Source organism: Chrysochloris asiatica, unplaced genomic scaffold (genome assembly GCF_000296735.1).
Source record: "Chrysochloris asiatica unplaced genomic scaffold, ChrAsi1.0 scaffold00004, whole genome shotgun sequence".
In the NCBI taxonomy this organism is placed as follows: Eukaryota; Metazoa; Chordata; class Mammalia; order Afrosoricida; family Chrysochloridae; genus Chrysochloris; species Chrysochloris asiatica.
This window is the reverse complement of record NW_006408522.1, coordinates 7,895,627-7,907,934: the sequence shown is the minus strand read 5'-3', so window position 1 is coordinate 7,907,934 and position 12,308 is coordinate 7,895,627. Positions and strand designations below refer to the sequence as shown.

Below are 12,308 nucleotides of genomic sequence, written 5' to 3'. Positions count from 1 at the left end.
GAAGCCCCCTTGTACATGGGCACACAAGAATGTCAGGTTTGTTACACATCCGTGACTTTCCTTGTCCAGTCTCCCCTCCTCCTGTAATTCTACATGTCACCTGCTAACTATAGTACTGAAAATACTGCTATAGTTCTGCACTTACCAAATAAACACACTTGCCAATTTAAAATGATGTACATTCTTCTGATAAAAAACAGATTTGTACACATTAAAAATACTCCTAATGTGCTTGGAATCTGAGTATCCCTCTGTACCTGTCTCAGGACTTGTGGTTACGAGCTGCCATCTAGCTGATTCTCACTCATGGCGAGCCCCCCACAGCAGAGTCTAATTGTTCCACAGGGTTTCCAAGGCTGTTACCTTTCAGTAGCAGATCATCAGGCATCCTGAGTGGGTTCAAGTCTCCAGCCTTCTGGCCAGTAGTCAACCACGTAACTGTTGTGTTGTTGTTAAGTGCTGTCAAGTTGGATCAGACTCATAGAGACCGTAAATAGGGTTCTCAAGAAGCAGCCTGGTGGGTTTGAACTGCTAACCTTGTGGTCAGCCGTCCAGTGATCACCCTACAATGCCACACCACTTAACCGGTTTGTCACTATCCAGGAATTACTGCCTTAAAATCTTCATCGGTATTTACAGGGTGAAGAATATTTTTAGTAAACTCCATTAAGTGTTATCTCATAGTTCTTGTTCATTTTATGAAAAATCTGACTAACAAGAAACATGGCACAGTAAGAAAAATTTTCCCTTTAAATAATGTGTCATCACTTCTGATGTCTATTAGAGCTTCACTGATAATGATAAAAGCCAATCTAGTGATTTTCATTTTATGCATGTACTTACCTGCATAGGTTTCAATTTTCCTTTTATCTCCAACCCCGGAATTTGCACATACCATGATGCTGCTAAATTCCGCTGTATGGACAAAAGCATGTTGACCGGTTTTAAAATTTCAATGTCATGTTGTATTGAGCCAGCCTGCAAAATAGTTCTGAAAGAAAAGCAAAAATTGATTTATATATACATACATACATATATGTATGTGTGTGTGTGTGTATATATATATATATATATATATATATATATATATATATATTTGTTTTTTTTTTGGAAATTGACATTTTAAACTGAGTATAGCACTTTCTAAACATGGAAAGTTATCAAAATTCTTTAAAGCATGTTTCTTTTCACAAATAAATCAGAATTGGAATCTATAAATTAAACTTAAATGCTGAAGTATTGAAAACAAAGCCTCTGTAACGCTGACTCTGAAGACACAAATTTCACAAAGCATACCTATTGTTTACTGACTATCTTTCAAAACAGGTGTGCAGTACAAATGTTATACAAATTTACACCTTCCTAAAGTTAGAAGATAAATGAAGTGATACTCTGCTTAGCCTTTGGCATGTTATTGGTCTTCTCTGAACTTTAAGGGGATAAACTCACCAAACCTAAAGGTTAAATGCATATATACGGTTACAGTCATTTCTAGCTTGTCTGCAATGACCATAGCCACTACAAAATACTCTAAGTACATATTTTTGCCCCTCCAGAGAGCCAACAACTTCTTATTTGGATTCTATCATTTAGATCTCCCAAATGTGAGAGTCTGGAAATGAGAAATAAACTTTATATTTTATTACGTTAGGACATTTTAGCTCATTTACAGAAAAAGGAAGAGCTGTGTGCAATATTATAAAACAAACTATTACTAGGTCATTTTCATACAATGGGAAAATCACTTTAGAAATTTTAGTACGATAAAATGCAGATTCTAAGAAACACACTACATGTTGCTATTGTTTCGTGCCATCAAGTTGGTTCCAACTCCTAACAACCTTATGCATAAGAGTCCTACGCCCTCCTCACAATCACTGTTAGCTTGAGCTTAACACTAACCCTAGATTACACATTACCACTGGCTAAATACCAATGTTCAAGCTTCCATAATTAGAAGGAATAAGAATCACAAATCACAAGAGAATTTTACCCCTTATAAAAATCCATGAAGATAATTATTTTGACTTAAGCAATATACAATTAGATTATGTGTTTATACCTGGACAGCTTCAATTGAGTGAGTTGTATGTTCATTTTATCAATGACTGGGGGAAGAGAAGACTGTTGCATAGGGACCAAACTAAAGTTATTTTGAACCCTGATTAAGCCCAAATCTGCTATAACAGCATTAGGTGATTCTGAAGACTGAGGGATGATAATAACTGGGGCTTTCAAGTTGATATCCATCAAAAGGCGGAAACTCTTCTGAGCCAAATCTTTCATGCTAGAAGCAGCTCTTTCTGCAGCCTGGGCTGTGGCTGCACTCAAAGCTTCTTTGGCAGTTTGGAAATTGTTGAGGAAGTTCTGTTGGAAGAGACTGATATTTAGAAGAGTTCCAAAAAAAGGGATTTATCTCTAAACCAAAAAGTAAAACCAAGACATTTTTAAAGCATTTACTTGAAAAAAAGGAGATGTTATTTATGACAATATATGCTGGAGAAAGTAAAGTCTAGAAAGATACACCCTGAGTATTAAGGTAGTTCTGCTATGAAGGAAGAGTCGTTTGCCTTTTATTTTGCATATCAGCATTGTTTGGTTTTCACGACAATTTTTTACATCTCTTCCTGATTAGTGAATGGCGGTCGTTTTAAACTCAATCTTAAATGAAAGAGATGGAGCAGAGCACTGAAATGACCCCAAATCAGGTTCAGTTCTGTCCTTCTAGTTTACTAGAGTTTATATTCATGAAAACTAAGGTTCTGGCCTCTTATTTCTGAGAATTTGTTATTTCAAAAGTACTCAGGTATGAGTAAAGACAATTAAGTCTCTATGACCCTGCAATCCTTAAGAGTAGTCAAATTTTTTCATTTAGAGTATGATGAAATTGCTCTTACCTTCAACTAAATATCAAAACACTTTCCCAATAAAAAAGAGATCATTCTTAGAAGGAATAATCTTCATGCTCATGCATTAATAACACAAATATCCTAATATCCCTACCCCTGAATGAAAATGACTTTGCAGAGAATTAAAACATGATGTTTCGGTGGAAATCTGTGACTTGCGAGCCTGGAGGCACACACCCGCTGAAGGCAGTATGCTCTTCTGTGAGTGGCACCAGCAGATTTGAACACTTCAGTCTATGACACTTGGGTGGAAATCAAGAAACAGAAAAAAATGTTTTCCCACGGCCTTGCTGATCACATTTATAATCAAAGACTGGAAGTTATCGTGTTAGTTTTAAAAGCACTTGCTGTGTTCCTCAAAATATTATCTTAGCTACTACATGTCCTTAAGGTTATTTCATCAAATAAATAACACAGAAATGTCCTAAATTAAAATTAGAAGTAACTTTTAAAATAGAAAACTATTTTAAAAAAAATTTTAAAGGATAGTTTAAAATGTACCTGGCTCTCTAACATCATGAAGGATTTCCTTAATGAGAATTCTCTGTTTAGTATTTGGGTGTTTATCACACAGCCCTATGATTATCTAGGTTCAGATTGACAGGCAAAGATATTTAGGCCTCAACAAGAAAAAATAACATCACAAGAAATAAACTTACCAAAAGAGACATGAAGAATTTATGGACATAAACAATTTGAATACAACCCACTTTGAGACTAAGTTTGCCGTCTACTTTAGACATATCAGCATAGGCTGCTCCTTCAGTGGTGCCTGGATAGAGAGTCATTTGGAACCTAAAGACTTCATCTCCCAAAATAGAGACGGCCTGAAAGTACCAGATTAACTAGTTATTATATCAAAGGAGATGGACAAGCTTTATTATAAATATGGTCCCTTATTCCAAAATCCTTGATATATGAAGAAACAACAATTAAATTCAACCTTAAACAAATTCTTAGAAAACATTTTACTTGCAAATAACTTTTTCCCTATTTCTGTAAGACAAGTTCTACCAATAGAGTATCAATTGTCTAATTGGCCAGATTCACAAATCACTGCATCAGGAGGTCTAGTCTACAAGCAATGTGAAATCTGACTATTATCAATTTCATCTCCATTCCCTAACAAAATACTTAACACATGACAAACAACAATAGCATACTGAACAAATAAAAGCATCTCAAATCCACAGAAAAATAAATACATTTCAAAATAGAAACCTATCTTTATTTACCTTTTTGTGAATGGATAGCAAGTCAACATTTGTAACTATGATATCCTGGAGCCTGGCAAATACATCGGTCTGCTTTGATGTCATAGAAAGAGAAGCATCCATTCCTATGGGAAACATGTAATTCACAAACTTTTCACTCAACCTAAGTGCCATTAAACTTCAACAATATGCTACCAAGATACAGAATGAATAAAAAGAACTTACTACTAAACTTATTACAGGTATCAACTTTTATGTATGAGATACCTAAGAAAGACTGCAATATTTTCAGTAGTACAGGCATCTCATATATAGACATTATGGCAATTTTATACCAAAAACCCCCACCAAACTTTAAAAATCTTAATCAGTTTTCCCAATATAAATATCCTGGGCACTGGCAAGATTAGAGGTGGTCTCTGAGTAAGACACATGATGCTTGTTAAACACTCATCACACAGACATTTACTGTATTATGAAAAATTGTTGTTCAAGTAACTGTTAAGTGTCTACAATGAACTATATCTGGTCTTCTAAGGTTTCTCCTTCCAAATCTGTCTTTGTCATTGACATAATTTCTAAAGGATTAGAGATTTATAAAATTACTCCTCAGTTACAGAGTGGATGTTTGCAGCCAAGACTCAGGGAAGAACATAAACCCAACCATACCTCCCATAGTTGAAAGGTGATGATTTCTTTTAACCTTTTTTAAACTGCTAAGGAGCTCTGGTAGCGTAGTGGTTACGAATCGGGTTGCAAACCGCAAGGTCAGCAGTTCGAAACTACCAGCTGTTCCACGGGAGAAAGATGAAGCTTTCTGCTCCCATAAAGATTTACAGCCTCAGAAATCCTGTACAGGGTCGCTATGAGTCGGAACCAACTCCACGGCACATAACAATAACAACTGTGTTTGTTTCCTAAATATTGTTTCCTAAACAAATATAAACCTGTTTGATAAATGTAAACTTACGTTATCCTCAAAACAACCTCATGAGTACTCATCATTATCTCCAGTTTGTAGAGGAGAGCACTAAGGCACAGAGAGGTTAGTTGACTTGCTCAAGGTCAGCCAATTACTGTGAGAGCCAGAAACTGAGCCATGCTGGCCTGCTCCAAAACTCATGGTGGTGGTGGTGGTGAAGTGCCCTCCAGTCAATTCCGATTCATAGCAATCCTACATAGGGTTTCTGAGAGTGCCTGGTTTGAATCACCAACCTTGGCAGTTCAGTGCTTATCCTACAGCACCACACCAGGACTTACGGTACAATGTGAATTATTACAACATGCTGCCTCATTCTTATATCAAGTTGATAAAGAAAGCTTACAAAATTACTTTTAAGAACTCCTTTCCTCAAGCTTCATATGCACAAAAGACTAGAAAACAGGGACAACAGCATTTTCTTTAGCCAGTGAGATAACACCAAAATATTCCATTTTTAGCCTAATGATATTGTTTTGAGAATGGAGCCAGAACTATAAGAGATTAGGTCTTGTATTTATTCTGAAATTTTTCAAATACTTATGTATCTACTTCTAACATTTTAGAGCACATCTTTCAAAAGTTTGAGGAAGTCTTCAATATAAAGAAACAAAAATATTTCTCATGAGAGATCCATTACATATTTTTCCTGAATGCTTATGTAAAGGATCAAAAATAGCTACGCCGAGGTGCACTTACTTACCCTGTATCCTAATATCTGCAATGTTACACTTCTGATCACAGACAAAGATATTAAATGAATTTAATTCAGCTATGACCTTTAAGTCAAACACGTCACTTTGAGAAACGCTGCTGGAAACTGAAAGGTAATAGAAACCTTACGATTAGCAAAGTGCCAAGATGACAAAATACATGAAGCAATTTCAAATAAACGAAAGTACATTATATACTCTGAAACTCAAAAAGGCCTCCCTTGAAATAACATATGAATAATAATAGCTTTTCTGAGAAAAAAGAAAAACCCTCTAAATGAGAATTCTATTAGTCACATATTTTGATTCTTAAATCCTATTTATCACAAATTGATAAAGAATAATCCATAAAAATTTAAATAGTAGTGAATAGTTACAAATACACAAATAAAAAATAATTAAAATAAAAGTTACTAAAATATCAGCTATAGCACTTATACAACATGTTGGCTACTATAGAGCCAATTTCTCTAGATTACATATTACTATTTCTTTTATTCTCTATGAAGAATTCATAAAGAAAAATAAAAACATGAGAAAGAAACATAAAGGGCTCAAGTTTTAAAAACTAAAAAATACGCCAAAAAATGTTTAATATGTGTGTATACACATGCATCACAAAAGAACTGGTTCCCTTAAACTACTTTAGTCCAGATTCTAATTGATTTAAGATACATTTTTCTTGAGATTTGCCTGAGGGAAACCAATCCTTTCCAAATACACTGTGAAAGCAGGGGGGATATTAAGCTTTAGTATAAGTTACGAATCGGGCTGAGAACCGCAAGCTCAGCAGTTCAAAACAACCAGCTGTTCCGCGGGAGAAAGATGAGGCTTTCTGCTCCCGTAAAGATTTACAGCCTCGGAAACCTTGGACAGGGTCACTATGAGTTGGAAACGACTCCACGCCACATAACAACATAACATAGCATAATCAAACCATAAAAACCAACTGTATAGCGTAACTGGAAGTTTGTTTCCTTAGGTAAAGATTATTTGGAGTTTATCGTGAGTTTAAACTTTGTCTTTCTACTTCGCTGTGTTGTTTAGCTACTGCATGGGTATGTTATACGAAGAAAAAGTATTTCTAAGGCTACTAATGTGATAAAGGGGAAAACAGTGGCTCTGTACAACAGGCGCTGGGCTGTAGACCACAAGGTTGTCAGTACGAGCCCACCAGCCATTCCACAAAAGAAAGATAAAACTTTCTGCTTGCACAAAGATTTAAAGCCTCGCTATGAGTCGGAACCAACTTGATGGAACTAACAAAAAATCTGACAAAGAAGGTAAAACTCTTTTACTTTAGTTCATAACCAAATTGTTGCACTGTTCCATGGTTTAATAAATAAATAATAAATTTAAAAAATCAGATCCCTGTATCAGACTTAGTAATAACAGTTTTACATTTTGAGGTGCCATAAATACAGACATAATTCAAACTAGTCATGGTCTGAAAATAAGTTACTAAACGTTAGATATTCACATCCTTCACAAGAAATAAAAGAAAAAAAAATTAAAATGATATTTGGCTTACTGGTACATATTCTTGATTCACTCAAGATATTTCATACATAACATTTCACAACGTAAATGGATCTGAGGACTTGTGCCCAAATCTGTATGTGGTCTCAATACAGTTTTGGTTAGAGACCAAAGTGAGGCAGTCTCTTCTCTGAGATCCATCCTTCTGTGTTTTGCAAAGCACTTAATAAAAGTGTTGAGCACCACAGAGCTTTACTTGACTGCCATGGGTCTTTCCTACAATGTATGATTGTATTCGTATTAAAATTTTTACTTTCACTGGACTGAAGGCTGCAAAGCAACATCAATGCAAAGTATGAGTACATCTAAATTTTTATCTTGTGTAAAATGATGATTTCAAATAGATATACACAATCAATATTAAACAATTTTTCCTTAAATGTGCCTACTAAATCCTCCTATAACTCTAAAGAGGTAAAATTTGCTTTGTTTTGAATCTAACCCAATCTTACCTGCTATAATTTCAAGGTATTAAACATCTGTCTTAACTTGAAAATAAGCTACTACATGATTATTAAAGTTTAGCTAGGAAGTATTAGACCATGACCCAAAAGTTAATACCAGGTTTAACAGCCACAGTTCTGGACTCCCCCACAAGTGGTTTCAGCTCAGATTCCTTCTCAGAGGGGGAAGGTTCAGAGGCCGGAACAGCAGATGATAAAAAATCCATGAACGAGAGTAAAGCTTCCAAATGAAGTACTAAGTCTAGGGATGAAAACGAAACCTAAGATAATGAAAAAACAGAGAAGCAGATTTCATATACGGTAATGTTTTCAGGTTAAACACCAACATATATACGCAGCACATGAATAGTTCAGTTGTGTCTTTTATTTTTTTTTTCCAAAAAATTAAAAAGTTTACGATTACAATGTTCATCCTTATCAGACAATAAACCAACACTCTGTCCTCTCTACATCACATGACCCAAAGTCTAACCCAAGCAAAATGTGATGAGTTTTATCAGGCCTTCAAACACATTTAAGATGGTTGCAAGATGGCTAGTCTGTACTGAGCCATGCTTTCACCTTGTCCTTAAACTTATTCTAATCCTGAAGCTAATACAAATTCAAATTTTTAGTGCTTTCATCAATACTATGCCAAATAATCACAGTGGACTAAAATTAAAAAAAAAAAAAAAATTTCCTTAAAAAGTATATTATCAAGAACAAACAAGATGGCAGATTGGGTAGAAATGCAGTGAGGAGCTTCCTCAGCAACAACACAGAATACCAGACCAAGCAGGCTCAGGGGATGGTCCCAGAACTCTGAACCACATATAAAGAAATATTTAGAAAGTTGGAAGGCTTACAGCTAGGGGGATTTGTAGCAGAAACAAGAAATCCATTGCTTTCTAATTAAAGACGTTCAGCTGCTCGTGGAGCTGCCTTCTTGGGTGAGACCAAGCGGGGGAAGGATCAGAGCAGCCACAGATGCCTGACAGAACCACGGAGATAAAGGTGTGGGCATTCTTTTTTTCATATCTGTTTATTAGCCTCTTGCTGTCTGCGCACCTCCATTCTGGTGACTAAAGAGGGTGCCTTAGCCAGTGGACACCCCACCCCCACCTCCAGAGAGTTCAACTATGCATGCACACAGATCTCCTCAAAATTTAAAGGGACAGTTTCCACTTAAAACCAAATGGCAGCAAAAAACAGCAACAGTTGACCCTGAAATGTTTATCACTAAGAAAAAGGCCTGAATGGGGATTGTGGAGCGGGACAGGCAAACTGAAAAGGAAATAGGCTGAAAATTCAATCCTGATTTATGTCATAATGACCAACTGTGGCATCTTGAAATTTCTCAGGAAGAAGAGTGAAAAAGGAAGCCCATCTCCTGATCACATCTACCTGTAGGCAAAAAAAAAAGGGATAAAGCATAAAAAATATGAAAACACAAATCCATCTAAGGTTTAAGGCTACAGTTAACCACTGAATATGCCCAAAAAACAGAAGCAGATGACCATATCAGCACATGTCCAGAAACAAGATAAAGTGACTGAGACAAATGAGTTGGAGGTAGACCTATACTCCATACTGGAAGGAGGGCAGGCCTTAGAAATACCTAAGAAGGAATTCAGAAAAATGATTATAAAATATATCAAAACACTTTACAATGGAGTTGAGAAAAATAAGAAAGCACTTCAGGAACAATCCAATAAGATAGATCGAGCATTGGAAACAATTCAAAACCTACAGAGAGAGATCCAAATGATTAACAATAGAATATCAGAAATGGACAATACACTGAAAGGGCAAAGGACTAGAATTAAAGAGATGGAAGCAGAACTAGTGAGCTGGAAAATAAATCTCTCAATATCACTAAGATAGAAGAACAAACAGTAAAAAGGATAAAAAAATCTGAAGAAGGTCTAAGATTCATGTTGGAGAATATAAAGAGGAATAACTTAAGAATTATTGGCATTCCAGAACAGGAAGAATCACACAAGTCCACAGAAGAGATAGTTGAAGAACTCTTGGAAGAAAATGTCACTAACATCCTGAAAAGCCAAAAGATAAGCATCCAAGAAGCTCAACAAACCCCAGAAAGTATATACCCTAAAAGAAAAACACCAAGACATACAATAATCAAGCTCTCCAAAATCAAAGATTAAGGACAGAATCCTGAAGGCGGATAGGGAAAAGAGAAAGTGTAACATACAAAGGTAAGCAAATTAGACTAAGCTCGGATTTCTCAAGAGAAACAATACAGGTAAGAAGGCAATGGGGAGACATATATAAAACCCTGAAAGAAACTGCTGAACAAGAATCCTCTACCCAGCAAAGCTGTCAATCATATATAATGGTGTAATCAAAACATTCCAGGATAAACAAGAGCTAAGGGATTTTGCCAAAGCCAACCCCGCAATGAAAAACATCCTAAAGGGAGTCCTGTGGACTGAGAACAAACAAGAACAGACACCAACCAGAGATTGACATATGTAGCAGCAGCATCACGTGGAAGTCAATAAACAAATGCAAGAGTCGAGTACAGAATAAAATTATAATAACAAATTCAGAGGATCTGGAAGGTCAGTCTATGATCAAAACAATTACAATGTGAAAGAAGGTAAACAAGTAGGAACAGAGATCCAGGTGGTGAGAAGGTCAGGGAGATTACAGGATAAAATATACTGTCTTAAATGAAGGGAAAAGTTAATGGATTATAAAGTAACAACAGTGGTGGGGTTGGAGTGGGGTGTTTAGGGGGAGGTAGAGGGAGGGGATGGTAGAGCACAGGGTAAAGGCAGACATATCATAGTTCGGGTGCTGGGGAGGGCAATACAAGAAGGGCAAGGAGGTGGAAGAACAAGGTAGACTGGTTTCAATGGGCTAAGTGGGACAGAGGTAAATAGTGATGCATGCTTAACCATGGAACAACAGGGCTCTGTGATACAGGGATCTAGGCATAGTTTGAAGATGGGAAAGAATACTAAAATGCTGTCTTATGAATATTGGTTTACCTTGCCTATAAAGATCATCATTATAAAATAGACACTTGAGTGGATAGAAAGGAATTGTCGGGAAACATGATTACAGAAAACTTGTAAGCCTGTCTTCAGCCTATAACTGATTGGAATACTTAAAAGGGATTCTAGAATTTGCCCAGTGTAACAGGCCTCTTGCAGAGGCTTTGCAGAGTAGAGGACATTAGGTGGAATCCTGAGTCCCATCCAGAACCTTCGAGGTGGGACATTCCCACTAGAAAGGACAAGCAGACCAGAACAGTTAGAATGACAGAAGATACATGTTCAAAGAAAGATCATCAGGATAAACCCAAAGCAAAATGGCAGTATAACTGGCTACTGCAAGAATAAGCAAGCTGTTCGCCAAGAAGTCATCAAGGCAAACAATCAAGTTCCTTCAGGACAAACCCCCCTCTAAGAGTGAAACTCAAAGGGAACACATCAGCAGGCATGTAAGCTTGCTAGCAACCACAATGGTCTACTGGTGAGTGCAAGAGGGGGAAAGGTAGCAATGAAGAAATGGACTGAGTTCAACCACAGTCCATTGACTCCTGTTGACCTGGAAATGAGAGAGATAAGAGGAAGGGCTGCTGGTCCAATATGTGGTGAGACCTGGGGACACCTGAGCCCATGGACAAGGACATAGGCACAGAGGGCTAGAGCTAAGAGTGAAGCATCCAGCTGATATGAAGTGAGAGGAGAGACACAAGAACACCCAAATTTTCAGATAGTACCCATTTGACCTAGCTTCGATGGCTCGATAATCAGAACTTGACTAGAGTAAGATTTTTTTTTTTTAATTTATTTTTGATAAAGGAAACAAGGGTAAATTGCTACAATCTGATGAACCTGACCTATATTCATGGAGGTAGTAACTCTAAATACCAACAAAGATGGAAGGGAGTCTTCACATCAAGTATCAATGCTATTCCCTCTGTACATGGGGTAGATAGGGACGGGCAACTTAGACATTTGATACCTAAAATGAGGGGGTGATAAAGGCACCAAGTGACTAGCTTACAAGGTTTCAAAAGGGAGTTTAACTTAAGAGTGTGGGGGGGAAGAAAGAGTCCCCACTGAAAAGTTTTCATCTCGTCTAGATAGGTCTGGTTAAAAGAGATGGGGATAAGATTCGTATGATTCAAAAGTGAGTAACTGTTATCATGACTAACTGCAACTGTCACAATTATTAAGGTAAAAGTTTTGTTATAAAAATGGGGGGAGCAGTTAGTCTTACAGTCCAGAAACAAAGGATTCTAGGGCCATCAAGGAAGGGAGAAGGGCACAAGCGGAATGTGGGCCCTTATCCAGAAAAGCAGCGACACCAGAGATGGAGGCAGAGATGGGGACCTGAAGAGGGAGAGCAGCTGAGGACTCTAGATTCATGGGAAGAGGGGGCTAAGAGATGGTGGCCATGAGGCAGACTTGCAGAATGTGCCCTTTGGTGGTACAAATTATTATATATGCCTGAGTGTGTTGATTTAAAAAAAA

At 36.9% G+C, this 12,308-nt stretch overlaps 1 protein-coding gene across 4 annotated transcripts in view; it reads right to left on the bottom strand.

The window, feature by feature from the left end:
• The window catches only part of VPS13C (vacuolar protein sorting 13 homolog C (S. cerevisiae)), a 249,499-nt gene that overhangs the window by 108,821 nt on the left and 128,370 nt on the right, over positions 1-12,308 (bottom strand). For all 4 annotated transcript variants that reach the window (XM_006831581.1, XM_006831578.1, XM_006831579.1 and 1 more), the window contains 6 exons: positions 7,916-8,078; positions 5,806-5,922; positions 4,145-4,248; positions 3,569-3,736; positions 2,063-2,367; positions 844-991 (listed from right to left, as the gene is read on the bottom strand). In XM_006831581.1, the coding sequence (XP_006831644.1) occupies positions 844-991; positions 2,063-2,367; positions 3,569-3,736; positions 4,145-4,248; positions 5,806-5,922; positions 7,916-8,078 (1,005 nt within the window). The remainder of the gene's footprint in view (positions 1-843; positions 992-2,062; positions 2,368-3,568; positions 3,737-4,144; positions 4,249-5,805; positions 5,923-7,915; positions 8,079-12,308) is intronic.